Genomic DNA, 16,073 nt, shown 5'->3' with positions numbered 1-16,073 from the left:
AAAGGATGCTGCTCCTTGATGTTTACAAGGTTTAGTTTCCTGCAGAATAATCTGGTCCCCTGAGCACTGGCCCTGATATTCTGTTTTAAGGTAGCTCCTTACCTTTAAAGGGGCCTATGGAGCCACCCTTGTGTGTGCTAGTAAGCTTTGTGTGTCTCCACAATAACAGGCACAGCAAGGCAAAACCCTGATCTGCTCCATGCTCCCCTCCTCCCTCCTTCAAGCTACTAGATAAATAGCTGCTGGAGACTGTGTGATCTTATACTGGACAGGAACTTCAGGGAAGTGGAGCTGAGAGAGTTGGGGCTGTTCAGAAACATGATGACTAAGTGCTTGGACAAAAATGTAGGCAAAATTTAGCAAACAGAATTTCAAAAGGTTAGCAATGATTTGAAGGGAATGTACAGATTGTATTTATTATGAGAACAAAAAAATTAAAATGTAGACTTTTCCTTCTTTTATCTCATCAAATATTGTATTTTTACATTCCAGTCACAAATCAATCTCCTTTTCACATGTTTACCTGTTTATTCTTAGCTGCTGTGTTGACAAGCTAAGTAGCTCAAGCTGCAATTTATACACAGAGCTAAACGGGCAAGAAGAGGATTTTTTTTTCTTTTTTCAGATTTTATTGAACAACAAGAGACAAGAAAATATTGACTTCAGTTCTTTCACTGACAGACCTGGGGGGAGGGACTGTTTCAGCTTCTCTGCCTTCTCTTTGTCTGTGATGACCAAAGTTTACAGGTACTTGCTGCAGCGGACCTTGAATTTCACATTGTCCTTGTTCTTCTTAATCTTAACAGATTTGGCATCCTTCCTTCTGGCTGTGAGAAGGAAGTCTTTGATCTCTTCGATTTTGCGAGGCATGGCTGCAGCGCTGTATCCGGGACCGGCTCCGTCGCCAGAAAACCAGAAGGGTAGAAAGGAAGAAGAGGATTTAATTCTTCCCACCCTTACTGTTTACTCAGTTCAGACAGGGCAGCTTGGAACCTCAATCAGAAGACCCGGAAGGCAAAACGCTTTTGCATAGTGCTCTGTGGGTTCTTTGTCATGGATGCACCCTGTATAACGTGATTAATTCAGACAGAGGAGCTTGGAGCTTCAATTGAGAGAACCAGAAGGCAAAAAGCTTTTGCATAGTGCTCTGTGGATTCATTGTCATGGATGCACCCTGTATAAAGGGATCAATTCAGACAGAGGAGCTTGGAGCTTCAATTGAGAGAACCAGAAGGCAAATAGCTTTTACATTGTGCTCTGTGGATTCTTTGTCATGGATGCACTCTGTATAAAATAAATCAATTGTAAACCCTAAGATTATTATTATTATTATTCAGGATTTATATAGCACCAACAAAATGGAGAGAGAAAGTACAGTTACATTAACTGGATGGTTAGGAGGGCCCTGCTCGTGAGAGGTTAAAGTCTATTAGATTATATAGAAATAGAAACAAAAAAATGCAAATCAGTTTGAAAGCATGCAGACTTTAAAAAGAAAATATAATGTACCCCCAAGCCATTACCGTTTCATTTTATAACATATACATACCAATGACCAGTATAATTTGTGGGTGCGGTCTGGATGGATCGAACACTTCGTACTCCTCAATCAGCTCTGCGGTCTCTGAGAGGTCGGTATCACTTTCTATAGAGAACTGGTGGATCGGAGGCAACCGGTCATATCTCCGGTAAGGAAAGTTGCAACTTTCTGGCAATACTGAAACAAAAAATGGCGAGGTTCAGTATGACAGTATTAAGGGAGAATTCTGAAAACAAAATTACATTATTATAATTGAAGAAAACCCGTCATGAAAGAAATACATAAATTGCTTTTGTTGGCCTCTCACACCAGCTGCCTGGCTATCATGCTGATCAGAGACATACCTAGCCCAGGATGAGGAGTGCTATGCGCCCAGTGCAAAGCAACATACATGAGGGGTGCTCTACACACCTTACAATACTGCAATTTCATGTTTACCTAGAACAGGTGTAGGCAACCTCAGCACTCCACTTGTTGGTGAACTACAAGTCCCATGAGGCATCGCAAGGCTGGCAGCCACAGACATGACCCCCAAAGACAGGGCATGATAGGATTTGCAGCTTTACCACTGCTGGAGTGCCAAGGTTGCCTACCCCTGAGCTAGAGCATACCTAAAAAAAAAAAGAAGCTGAACTGCAGATAAAAGCAGCACAAATAATTGCAGATATGTATTTTATTGATACATTGTTAATATGTCTGTGAAGGTTCTCATTCATCCAGGTCATGGTATATTGCATACATGGTATTGCATGGCATTCATCCAGGTCATGGTATTTTTTATAGATATACATTGTTAATGTTTTTTTTTTTTAAATGCAAGCAGTGCAAACAACTGAAATCGACCTATATCAGTCACTTGCAGTCTACAGTACAACAGGCCATAGAGAGGGGAAGGGAGAAGCAGCACAAGGAGCCAAACAAGGAGTGCTGCAGTGCAAGGAGCATGCCATTAGGAGGAGAGTGCAGATAACTGCTCTGCATCAATCTGCTGCTTCTCCGTTCACAGGCTGGGGGTGGTAAGGGGCCTTGTAAGCAGTGGCGTAACAATCACCATAGCGACCAAGGCAGCAGCTATGGGGCCTCGGGCACAGGGGGGCCCAGTCCAGGACATTCCTGATGCCCTGCGGGCCGCCTGGGTTGCTATGGCGACTCACGCTGCTGGCTGTCACTGGCGGCTCTAATAGAGAGTCTATGGTGGGCTCTGCAGGGTCACCCTCAGGTGGGCTGTTTGGGATCTCAATTGGGCTCTGCAAGGGGTGTAACTAGAGATCAAAGGGGCCCCATACAAAAGTTTGCTGTGGGGCCCTGTGATTTCTAGTTACGCCCCTCCTTGTAAGTGAAAGTGAAACTACAGCAGAGAAACTTCAGGTGCCCTCCCTACCTGGCAGGTCTGTGCTGTGCGGCAGAGCTGTGAAAATCTAATAATATATATTTATATTACACACACACACACACACACACACACACACACTCTTATAGGTACAACAGCTTGTATTGAGCAGTTGGTCTGGGGTTCAAAAAGCAAACCAACAGCCTTATAAATTACCATTTCTGAAGAACGCCCGCCGCCCCTGTCCACCGTTGAGCGGAGGCAAGTTTCTTTTATCCGGACCCACGAACGTGTCCCACTTCACCTTCTCTGAGCCTCCCAGCTCTTTCACTTTCTGTAAGCAGTTTTCCAAGTAATCCACAGGGTCATCCGGCCTGTAGTACATTAATCCATTGAGAAGGCCCTGGAAGTGTGGGAGAGAATATTCAGAGTGAATGCAATTTATTTCCAATTGATCGAGTTGGGTCTGTGTCGCTGCCATCACCATGAACGCGAGGAATCAGATAATGAGTTCACAACTAGCTGCTAATCTGCTGCTATTCTGAATTGACAATTATCCCTGGCGAAAATGAACACAGAAGAAGAGATTATTTCTGTTTGAATTTGCAGGAAAGGTGTTTACTCAACAAGATCACAAGGAATTTCATTTTTAAAAAAAATGCAAATTTCCTTTTGCATGGTAAAAATATATAAAGTGTTAAACATTTTGTATTTCTACATTCCAAATCCTTTTCATGTGTTAACCTGCCTATTCTTAGCTGCTCTGTTGAAAAGCTTAATAGCTCAAGCTGTAATTTAGACACAAAGCTAACTGAGCCAGAGGAGTGACTCAGTCTCTTAGGAGGACGCTAGTTTGTGTCCTCCCGTTACCCCAAGGAGAACTATGGGGAAAAGACTTAACACCATAGTTCTCCTTTAAATTCTCAATCGTTTTTTCAATTATGAATCCGGATTAAACAAATGTACATCGCCCAGCAAAGCATAACTTTAAATTTTTGCCCGAGCTCTTACAGTCATCCTGTTTCCAAACAGCTCGAACTCTCTCAGCTCAGCTTTCCTGATCTACCTGTTAAGTACAAGATCACAAGGGACAGAGCAGTCTCCAGCAGCTGTTCATCTACTAACATGGAAAAGGAAGGAGGGAGGAAGGAGCAAGTAGGCGAAGGGAGCACGGGGGAAGGAATTGTCTTGGCCTGCTGTGTCTCTGTGTTTGTGGAGACACACGCAGCTTACTAGCGCACACACAAAAAGTGGCTCCATAGGACCTTGCATGGGAAAAAAGCCAAGGACAGTGTCAGCACCAATTCAGAGATGATTTGAGGATCTACAGGCGAGGGGTACACAAAATAAGATACATTTTTGTTAATAGGTGAGTTCCTTGAATTCATTTTTAAGATTTAACTCTTGAGTTTAGTGTCACTTTAACTGCCTGAGCACCAGTGTTCATATCTACCCGCTGCAGGTCCTCATACCTCCCAACTGCCCCTCACTTGGAACGACAGAGTGACAATAGAAGAAACCTCTGCGACTTGTACAACGGAGCGAATGAAATCTCCCGCAATTGTGTATTTTATGGTTTGAATGCGACATTGGTTTCTTCTTTGCCACCTTGGTTGGTGTGCCGATCATTGCCGTCGGCTGGCTACTCTCCCACGCACAGCTTTATAAATGTCATTTTTGTTCCTCGGTGGGGTTCCGTTCCCTTCCCAGACGTGACGGATTGTTACTGTCAGTCGGTTATTCTTTCCATGTATAAATCTTCTGATAATGCCATAGTTATGAAGGGATTTGGTGCTGCGTCAGCCAACATGTTCATGACAATCTGCAGATCACAGCTCTATAACGCCTCTTAAAGAGGACCTGTCTTCAGACCATTCATTCATGTCAACAGAAATCTTCATTCAACATATTTTAGGCATGTTATTTACCTGTAAAAAGCTCCCTTGCAGGGCTGTCCCTAAGGTAATTGCAGCTGAAAAGATGTGCTGTCACTCGGGGGGGGGGGGATGGAGAGCTGGTAGGGCAGTGATGATTCGCCATTCTGGGGTGAGGGCGGATGTGCCGTCACCGGCTCTGTCTGGCTTCCTGCCCTCCTTACTAAATTCACTGGTAGCCTGGAGCTTGGAGGGATGGAAGCCAGAGCTTCATAGGTTGGCAAGCGCCCTTAGCAACCTGGGATGCTGTGGTCACCCCCTGCAGCCCCCACCACCACCCAGCCCCCCCCCTAATGAGATGCCACCTGTGTCAACTGCCCTCAGGCCTCCTCATTAGGGACAGCCCTCCTGCTCCCTTGTATAGACACTCAAAAGTCCTGAGCTCTCACTCTCATTTATTTTACAGAACATATATAGCTTTCCTCCATGATTCACACATTTTAATTAAGTCCATTTAGAAAAAGAATGCGACTCTTAGCTACAATAAGAAGGAACCTGTAAAACAAGACAATAACTAGAACTGGATATGGACTCGTTTTGCTAATGTGCTCCTCGGTGTATACACAACGCAATATCCATTCACGCTACAGGGCATAGAACAGCACTTTGCAGTGCTAAGATAAAGAGGATGCCGATGGGTTCTAGGTCACGGACTTCCTGTTTTAGGACAAATTATTGTAATACTGCTGTAATTACTACACAGGACAAAGGTGCATTGATCTGATTGATCCAATAAGCTCTTGGCTTACAAGTCGCAGTTAGGGAATTTCTTACATTGCTCGTGTGTCCTTGTGAGGATGAGCAGTAAAAAGAACAAAAGACATGTAAGCCGATTATCCGCAGGGGGTCTTGTAGGTCTAGGCGGAATAAAGCAGCAGAATCCAATAGTGAGTGTGAATTGGAGGGTCAGTTCTGAGGGTAAATCGCCCACCAGGGATCAGATTGCAACGGATTACTCGTTCTCAGGTCTTGCCCTCTCTGTTGGATTTTTATTGCTTTTTTGGTAAAATAGGAGGAAGTCAGGAGGGCGAGACTCCATGATGCAGAGATTGGAACATTGTACTATGGCAGCTGCAGATAGATACAAGAAGACAGCGGATATTCAATCCACCAACAACCTTCTAAGCTCGCTCCCGTGATGGACTACAATCTCAAGTTTACTTAGCTAACTTGTATTGAAGTTATAGTCTATAACAGGAGCGAGCTTGGAGCGTTCACTACTTTACAACACGCAGGGACCATGGGGAACAAAAGTAGCCCCCCTCCAGAAGGAAGGACAGTGTCAGCACCAGTCCACAGGCGGGCAGCACAGTGTCAGGGAGCCGGAGGATGAGGAGGTGAAGGCAATGAGAGATGAGGCTGCCGAGGTCCCCGACAAGCGTGGCAATCTCGGGCAGCCGCATTTGTCTGAAACCGGATCTACCTCTTAGCTGTGGGCGTCTGTAAACAGGCACAGGCTGATCTCAGAGGAAGATCCGGGTTCTGGCAGATGCTGCTGCCCGAGATCGTGCTTGCCGGGGACCTCGGCAGCCGCATCGGTCAGAAAATTAAAAGTGACGGTGTTGGCACTGAGTGGCTTGTATCCGGGTGTCCTCTGGTTGGACACCCGGACACAAGCCTCCAAAACTGGACTGTCCGGGTGAAAACTGGACGGGTGGCAACCCTAGATACACAAATAAGATACATTTTTGTTACTAGTTAAGGTACTTGAATGCATTGTTAAGATTTAACTCCTGAGTTTAGAGTTACGTAATAGGAAAGTTAGAGTTAGAACCTCTATGAGGAATATTTTGCAGTCTGTGTCCCTAGTGGGAATTCTTCATGTCCTGTTGTGTCTCTAGGACAGGAAATGGTGGAAATGATCCCAAATGGTGATTCTGAGTGCAAAAAAAAAAATCTGACCTTACCCACCCTATCCAAAAATAAAGAGAAAATGTCTCTACTGTAACACCAGTAAATGTTCGGCTACAAAGCTACACTTCATATATTGATGTTGCCCACAGGGACCTAGAATTGGTTCTTCTAAAAAATCCGGCACACAGAATAGAATAAACTGCAGATAATCAGTTACTTAGTTAAAAGTCTTAAAAGTTTCGCTTGATTAAAATTTAATATGCTTAGAATGAACTGGCCACATTGGATAGAAAGTTAATTAAATTAGCATAAATAGGATTAGAAGCCACAGAAGGGGTTACAGCTATTACAGAATGATTATTATTACAAAAGCTGCTAATGATGCTGAAAGAGTACGAGAAACTGTTCTATATATTCAATTATACTGGGACTTAAAGCAGAAGTGCAGTGTGCGCATATATTGCCTTCCCTTGTCCCCCTCTCCGCCATGGATTACCATGCAATTACAATTAATTTTTATATCAAATAATTTAGTTTTTAATGAAATAACGGTTTGAGACATTGATGTCATCACTGGGTCTGTCTACTGTTCTTTGCTCTGAGTTCGTTGAGGGGCCAGCAGGCTCCTGTGAGCCTAGGTTCACACCTGCACTACACCGCATGACACCCGGGATGCACAGGATCTTGTTCAGGTGCACACAGCGATTGCCATTTAGCCCCATTGATTTCAATGGGTGTCATCCGTGCTGCAATCGCTAAAAAAAAAAAAGTACCTTTTTTTGCAACAAACGACTCTTGGCTTTTTAGCCGTGATCGTGTTCACTTGTATGGGCGGAATTACGGCGGGAAACCGCGCCATCCGCCCGGCGCAACTGGGGTGCCATTAGAAAATAATGGCACCCACAGCGCGATCGGTTAACACCTTGGTGACTCCCGACTGCGCGGCAATCGTGCACATAATCGTGCGGATTGCCGTGCGGTCAGGAGTCGCCTACTTATGAACCTAGCCTTAATGTCACAGCATTCTGCCTCTGATCTTTTTCAAAAGCACAATGTGAAAGAACACATCCCGGGTTCCTTTAAGATGCTTCTGCTCCTCCCTGCTGGCCACTGGTGTGGCAGACTTTAGCTGTGCAGTCAGCTGAGTGGTTGCAGGCATATCTAAAGGGATGCTGGGAATGTGTTCTAAGTATATAAAAAGTTTTATTTCCCAAAGCCCCCCCCCCCCAACAGTAAAAATAAATAATAAAATAAAAAATTATAATAAAAAATAACAAATGTAAAAAATAATGTAAAAAAAAAGTGAAAACTGCCCCCCCACACACACATATTATTAGACATGTGCGAAGACTAAAAATTAATTTCAGATGAAATGTGTAATGCTCTGTGCGTTGTGCTGTGGCTGTATGTGTAATGCCCTGTGTGTTGTGATGTGTGCGCGTTGTGCCCTGTGTGTGTTTGTTTGTGTTATGCAGGGCAACTGGTGGCGAGTAACTTTGAAGGCCTGGCTAGTAGCTCAGGACCTGAAATTTTGAGCCCTGCTCTAAGGTACCTATTGATAGCGGATTCTGCCCTGCCAGTGTAGTCATGGTAACAGGTAACAATATGGCGGCACACAGCACTGCAGTAAGCCTTTTTTTTTTTACTGGAAGACACAAGCAGAGCCTCCCTTACCCCTCTCCCTTGTCCTCCCACCTGAATACATATGTTCTAAAACTCTGTCTACATCAGGCATAGAATTGGATGTGAGCATAAATTTAAATGACTCAAGTCTCATCCGCAGACATGAAAACGATATTCCCGATACACAATATAAACCTGCTGGCACACTGCGAGTTAATCCGTTGCCAACAGTTCCATTAAACAATTGTACCAAGGACACGGCTTGGAGAGAACGGGTGTTAAATCCTCATCTGCAATCAATGGAACAGCTATTTCATGAGTTTTAATGACCAGGGTTAACGATTAATGCAGTTAGGGTAGCGGTAAATTAATTCAACTGATTTTAGAAATCAATACATTTCGCAGATATTATTATCCACGAGCCCGATATACATTTGCCGCATACTCACATTGAGTTGTGCGGAGGAATGTGATCTGAAACTGACCATGAGGTAGACCTAAACCCTGTAAGGAGAACATTACGGTGCACAGTGCAATGGCAAACTAAAACAGTTTCCTTTTTCTCCTTCATATAATACAAATTGAATTGTTTTTTCATCCTTCTTTACATCTCAGTGCGGCTGATCTCTTCCAGTCTCTTTCAGCTACTTCCTGTCTACGTGCAGTAGATAAAGCGTCAGCTGCTCATCATTGCCTTAGACCAGCTTGCTGATAATGACAACGCTGGACCATGCCCGCTCAATATTTGTCCATGTGGTCATTTGAAGTCTCTTCCGGGGCGTCTGCGACAGGATGAGCAAGTGGGAAATAGTTGTCAACCCATAACAGGAAGTAGCTGAATAAGGACTTCCATTAGGATTACCAGCAGGTGTCTATTTAAAAAAGGTGTAGCTTTAAGGTCGCCATACACTTTACAACCATCGCAAGACCTTGGTCTTGCGATGGTTGTAAAGTAATTAAAAAAACGTACGATCTGCCCATCTTGGACAGGCAGATTGTACTTGCGATCATCACAAGCCCGCCCCTGAGGGGCTTCCGATTACTGCAATGCTGAACGGGCAGTGTGCGCACACCGGCCCGTTCGGCATTTGTCTCCCGAGCACCGTTCAAACCAGCCGAAAATCGTAAGATTTTCGGCAGGTTTTCTAGCTGCAGCTAAAACTAGCTGGCATGCTCCTTAGACAAAAGATGTGCGACCGTACAGTAGAAACGGTCGCACGTCTTCATTCACACTGCACGATTCTCGTACGATCGCGGGATTTTCCGCGATTCTCATACGAGAATCGTGCAGTGTATGGGCACCTTTAGAAAGATTCAAGTGAACTTTAAAGCTGCCCAAACACCTTACGAATATCGGCCGATTTCCGTATGCGATCACGTTTTCGTAAGGTTGATGGGCAGTGTACAACCGCAAATACTGTACAATCGTACGACTTTTGACTTTCCAGCAGGTTAGAATACTTTGGTCGATCGTACAATTTTCGCAAGGTTGGTAGCGTTTCCGTACGGCAAAATTCGTACGATCTACACTGCACATGCGCAGATGAAAAAACCGTGCGGTCGTCCATGTGATTTCTTCTAATTACCTCTGATCCAACCTTGCGATAATCGGGGGCAGGATGTGGCCGCCCTACGAAAATCGTACGATGGTTCGATCGGACGAAAAGTGTCATCCGATGATCGCAAGGTGTGTGGGCAGCTTTAGAAAGACATTAACGCTTATGTGAGATTTTAGTAGCGGAGCTTAGACCCAACTCAACAGCCCATCTACACTGGCTACGGGGACCGGCCTAGCAGGCAAGTGCTACCGAGCATCAGTTGAGCATATTGTTTTACACCCTAGACCAAAACAAGCACCTAACCCTTGAATGGCGGGGTAGTCCCACTGCAAGGGTTAATCTTTATTCTTCCCGGAGTTCTTCTTCAACATTGCCCATTGCTTTTTACTTTAGGGCTCTTCACACCAAGTGCATTAAGCTGCCTTGATCAATGCAGACCCAACACACGGACGCAGCAAATACTATTGCTGACTATGTGCCCAGTTTACACCAAAACACTACGCTGGGTAAGCATGTGGACATATTGCATTTTTTTGAAGCGCACTGTACAAAAACGCATTACAATGTGCATCAAACCTGCCACAAAGAGCTGCCGCACATTGAATTACATAGAATTTGATAAAACAAAAGTGTGGGACTGCAATGAGTTTTGACAATGCATACCAATCCTGGTGCACAGTTGGCACAGAATAGGAATTGGCATCGGGGAAGTTATATTGGTTGGGAAAACGCTCTGCCAATCGTCGACAAGAAGAGGCTCAAGCCTATTTATAATCTGTTACACAAACCAACCAGCAATTCTGATTCCTTTTATTAGCTTAGGTGAGAGTAATCAACGTCGCCTTTATTTGTTGCCATGGGCGATTGCACTTTATTGAAGAAATGCCCTCACAGTTATTCCTGTATAAGGTTAGGGCAGATTTTCTTTATACAGTAAACTCCCAGTTATCCGGCACCCACGGGGATCGGTTGGTGCTGGACAATTGTAGTTTCTAGCTGCTTGAGAGTTAATGGTAACTCTCAAGCAACCATCCCCACGATGCCCCGTTCCCCCCCGCAGCCCCATTCCCGGCTAGCTTCCGCAGCCGACAGGTGAATGGAAAGCAGCCGGGAGCAATAGCCAGCCTGCTATTGGTTATTTCAAATTGCAATAGTAGGCTGGCTATTGAAACCCCACCTACTGAGCCGAGGAGCAGACCTGAGAGAGAAAGTGGGCGGGTGCAATAGCCAGCCTGCTATTGGCTATAACAATTTCAAATAGCCAATAGCAGGATGACTATTTCTCTCCCATTGTTTACATTCTGCTGCTGACTGCAGGAATCTAGCTGCTGGCCGGCAGCAAAATGTAAACAAAGAATTTAGTTAGCAACTAAATAAATGTAGTTGCTAAGGAAATTTTTGGTGTGCACCAAGCAACTGGCAGCTTTTTAATGCACATTAAGCCACTGGCAAAGATAAAATATGTCCTTGATTTTTGTTTCATCAGTTGCTTGAGAGTGCTGGTTGCTTGAATGCCGGATAATGGGGAGTTTACTGTATGTATGTACAATATATATATATATTTTACACACAGACATATACATATTAGAATAATCAGTCATACTGCTACATTCCATAATCAAGTGGCACAGCAAGTTACCCCAGATTCACAAGCGATGTCCTATGATAAAAATTAACCTTCTAACAGACCAGCATAGCTAGATAAATCAATCAGGGACGGTGCAATCCTAGGCGACACCTCACCTTGCGGAAATCGTGCACGTTTCCGTGCGGATTGCCGCACGGTCACGGTGCCACCCAGCACAGACTATCGCTCTATGGGCGGCAATAATTTGTAATGGCACCCCAGGCGCTCCGGACGGATCGCACGGTTTCCCGCCGCCATTCTGCCCGTGCTTCCGAACACGATCACAGCTAAAACAGCCGCTCACCATGTATCACAAAAAAAAGGCACATGTACCTTTTTTTTCTGCGATTGCCGCGCGGATGTTACCCCATTGAATTCAATGGGGCCGCTCGGCAATCGCTGCCTGCATTGTGCGGGACCGCGTGATCCAGGAGGTTTGCACCAGGCCTGAGGGGGGGAAGCTGGAATTAGTTTTTTGCCACATTTGGTCCTCCAATTGATTTTTTGGCACATCCGTTTTGTTATCATACAACAATCCAACAACTGCATACCATACAATGAAACATCTGTACCTGGAAGGATGCTGACAATATTTTAGCAACCATCTGTAATTTGTGAATTGATTCACTTGCTTGAGGGAGTCTTTCAGTGTTTGCCTAAGGAATTAGCCGCAAGGCTGGCGTGCAGTCCGTAGGCTGACCCTATGCTTTGCCTACATATACAATCCTACACCACCAATGTGCAGGGAAATTTAAGTTCATGGCAAGTGCACAGAGCAAAGGTGTGCAGCTACCCGGAGCATCACCATCCTGGGTTCCAGCTTCCAGCAGTTTAGTACAATGGAGAGGATTGTTTGCTACTTTGGGTTATTGCATTCTGCACATTACGCCAGGCATGCATGTGGTAAATCCTAAAAAGTAGGTTAAAATGGAATCATAAATACTGATGTATGTATTATTAATAAGATAGATGATAGATAGATAGATGTACACGTTAAACTTGCACCTACAAGGTTATATTGGTTGGAAGCCCTTTATACCTACTAAGGTCAGTTACCACAATGTGACAATTTTTAAAGATCAAGGGTATGCGATAAACCCAAAAATGAAAGAAAAAAGGAACCAGATTTAGCTTTCATTAGTTTAAAACATTCCGAACAACAAAGGATTGTGTCTCATTGGCTTCTATGGCTTTTTACCTTATGCTCCTCGGTCAACCCTTGGCATGGATGTTAAGGTGAGGACAGCGCATTGTGAGACAGGTGCCGCAGGTCTCCTTACCTCGAAAAGCTGGGGTATCTCCCTCCTGGTCAGGTACTCCTTGGAGTCATTGCTGTTCATGATGAAGCTGCGGACCAGTTTATCTGGTGGGTGAGGATTAGCAGGGAGCTGCAGGCTCCTCTTCGCTGCTCGGGTTCAGCCTGAGAATCTTCAGCCCTGAGCCACAGATTCCCACTCGTGCATCGATGTCCAGTCACACCGGTGTCCACGCATCAATGGCACGAATCACGTTGGTTGTCAGCCAGCAGCCTTCGCAAGTGAGTCCACCTCCTGTCCCAGAGACGCAGCCCTCCCCTGACTCATGCACAGTCCTCCTCGTGTCACCCCCCCAAGCTGAATAACTACACACACACACACCGGCTACATCCTCACCATCATCATTATCTGACTACTGCATGGAGCTGTCTGAAAGCTATGAGCTACAAAGCGGTGTGCTGATTACGACTAGGCACAGCTTGGCTGCTGAAGAGGCTTAATGAGCAGGCAGGCTTTCCAAGTCATCCCTTTAAATACTGACACATCTAAGTTACCGCTTATGAGAATGATCCGATTCTTTAGCATTTAGGTAGGGCTCAACCGGACCACATTCTAGTATTCTAATATTGTTATACAATATGGAGAGATATTATAAGAGAAGTATAATAGAAGACAGGGTTTAAACCTTAAGTGAAAGACATTCACACCTGAGCGTTTTGTTTAGGGTTGCCACCTTTTCTTCAAGTGAAACACGAACACGCTAGCGTCGTGTGGACATTTTTTTGGGGGAGGAATGAGTTGCGGCTCATATGTAAATCGCATTCATTGCATTCATATGTAAATATCACAGTTGAGACTATTTTCAGTGGGGGGCCAGTAGCCCCTATATCTTAATTTTGGTTGCCCCTGTCTGCCTGACATCTTGTGTCCGGGTTTCTGCTGCCATGAAACCTGGACACAGCATTCAAAACCCGGACTGTCCGGGTGAATCCTGGACAGGTGGCAACCCTAGTTTTGTTGCATGTTTTTTTGTGCATTTCCCCCATAGACTTCAAAGTAACACCTCGGCCCTGATTTACACCTGGGCATGTTGTTGCATGCTTTTGCGCATTTCCCTGAATCCTATTCTTTTTTATTGTGGCTGGTAACATACGCTCAGTCAATTGAAACTCAAAAACTTATATTAGCTTTATTTGGAGCTGCGTCACGCGTTTTTTGCCTAAAGGCTTCAATGTAACCCCTGGGCCCTGATTCACTACTGAGTATTTTGGAGCTTGAAGCTCAAAGCTCCAAAATGCTCATCAACCCAAATCCCATGTCTGTTCACGTATGAGCGCTCAGATGCCTGTAGCTTGACGTATGAAGCTCAGAAAGGTGCAGTACATGAGCTACTTTTGAAGCAGAATGGGGCATTTTTGTCCCCATAGGCATCAATGCAGGTGCCTGAAAAACGCATAAAAAAGCCTGGAAATTAGCATTTTTCAAGGCTAAACAACTGTCTCCTTCTCTGACCAATGACGTCAGAGGGCACGCACGGCAACATCACGCACAAGCGTGATGGCGTCACGGCAGGGTGTCACCCAGCCTCGGGACACCCCTGCTACATGGCATTTGTCAGGCCATAAAAAAGCCTGGAAATTAGCATTTCTCAAAACTAAACAACTTTCTCCTTCTCCGAGTTAGTACTTAGCTTTCCAATGCTTCCCCCCCCCCCCAAATTTTTTAACACACTGATAAAAACGTTCCAAAATTGCCTGTAATCGCTCACGCTCAGGGGTGAATGCATCCTCACTCTAGCGTTTACAAGAGTTGTTGGTTCCAAAGAACTGGCTACATGGCAGTGGTGTCACAAGAAGGGGTGCAGCCCGCACCACGGTGCCACCATTGGAGGGGTCACACCAAAATTACTGACAGTCATTTTGGTGTCACCACCTATTAAAAGTCGGGAACTCGGTCACGGACCGAGAGCCCGACAGTGTCTGGAGAGAGGAGGGGGCCCGGCGGCATACCTCAACCCGCCGGGTGAACCTCCCCTCCTCTCTCTGCCGGCGTCCATCACCAAGATGGCCTCGGGACGCCCCTGCTACATGGCATTTCTCAGGCCTTCAGATGGTGACAACAGTGGACCATGCCTGCGTAATGTGTGTTGAGGCAGCCGCTGGAAGCCCAGGTGACAACACAGGGGCACAATTGGGAGACAGAGACAGAGTGTTGTTACCCTATAACAGGAAGTGCCTGGAAAAAAGACCTTTATGGTGAGATCACCTGTGATTATTTTAATGAAAGGATCCAAAATAAAAAATAAAGCACATTAAAGCAGTTTTAAAGTCCCAGCACATCCTCTCCTGTTATAACATCAGCATTGTAATAGGAATACATATTAGAGTTGATTCTGATAATGGAATCAAAGCTTACATGAAAAAAATCCCTTTTATGTAGTGAGTGCTGCCTACCGTCTGCCCATCACTTCCAACAACTTCCTGGATTCCCAGTGTGCTTTGCATCTCTTTCCTTAATGCTTAAAGTGATGCTATCCCAATTTCTCAAGGCTACATATTCCAGCAAGCTATGATAATGTTACATTGTTTATACTTTGAATGGTGGTCCTGAAGGCAGGCTCTGTGAGAGTGGTGACAAAAGAGGAAGTACATATTCACAGGGCTCAGTGAAACTGTGTCAGTGCACAGCTGGAGGGCCGCAGTTGCCCACCCCTGCTTTAAACCTTGTTACCAACTGATGCCAATGTGCAGCCAATGACACAGCTGTCGGCGATAAGTTAAATCTCTGACTAACCAACGTATAGCCCCAGAATGAATCAGAGTCAGAAGCGGTATATTTTCTATTTGCTGGTAATTAAAGGGAAGAGTTGGTGACCCTCTAGCCGGCATCCCAGCCCCCCTTAGAGACGCTTTAAGTTCACTGGTTGACTTGTCTCTGCGATTAGAAGACAGTCTGAGCCGTACTCCTACAGTACATGACAATGCCGGTTTAATTAAGTCTGTGTATTAAGGCCGTGACACACTGCACTCGAAGCAGCGCGGAGCGGTGGCGCGCTGCATTTGCGAGCAGTGTGTCATGTCACTTTCTTCTCGGCACCTCAGCTGGCGAGAGCTCGCAGAGCTGAGCGTGCCGAGATGAACAATTTCAACTTCAGCCAATCGGCTCGCGCGTATAAACCGGCGCGACGGGATGCGACGTCTGGCCGGTTGTTACAGACGAGCCGATTGGCTGAAGGTGCAGTCAATCATCTGACTGCACTCAGCTCACACACTGCACGCAAAGCTCCGTGCCGGAGAGCTTTGCTTCGCTCTGCACGGCTTCGCGTGCAGTGTGTCACGGCCTTTAATGTG

The 16,073-nt window shown here is 45.4% G+C and overlaps 2 protein-coding genes across 3 annotated transcripts in view; both read right to left on the bottom strand.

The window, feature by feature from the left end:
• The window catches only part of AK5 (adenylate kinase 5), a 139,792-nt gene extending 126,600 nt beyond the window's left edge, over window positions 1–13,192 (bottom strand). Inside the window, exons 1-3 of one of the 2 annotated variants that reach the window (XM_018559883.1) lie at window positions 12,748–13,192; window positions 3,087–3,273; window positions 1,550–1,717 (exon numbers count right to left, since the gene is read on the bottom strand). In XM_018559883.1, the coding sequence (XP_018415385.1) occupies window positions 1,550–1,717; window positions 3,087–3,273; window positions 12,748–12,807 (415 nt within the window). In that variant the 5' untranslated portion in view covers window positions 12,808–13,192. The remainder of the gene's footprint in view (window positions 1–1,549; window positions 1,718–3,086; window positions 3,274–12,747) is intronic. The other variant, XM_018559882.1, reaches the window with a different exon arrangement.
• Window positions 607–940, bottom strand: RPL38 (ribosomal protein L38). The gene is given in 1 exon segment (XM_018559884.1): window positions 607–940. A coding segment is annotated over 1 exon segment (249 nt). The 5' UTR covers window positions 871–940; the 3' UTR covers window positions 607–621.
• Window positions 13,193–16,073: the final 2,881 nt, after the last annotated feature.

This window comes from Nanorana parkeri, unplaced genomic scaffold, assembly GCF_000935625.1.
Source record: "Nanorana parkeri isolate BGI_ZX_2015 unplaced genomic scaffold, ASM93562v1 scaffold418, whole genome shotgun sequence".
Classification (NCBI taxonomy): Eukaryota; Metazoa; Chordata; class Amphibia; order Anura; family Dicroglossidae; genus Nanorana; species Nanorana parkeri.
Note: the sequence above shows the minus strand (reverse complement) of the source record. Positions and strands in the feature narration are given on the sequence as shown.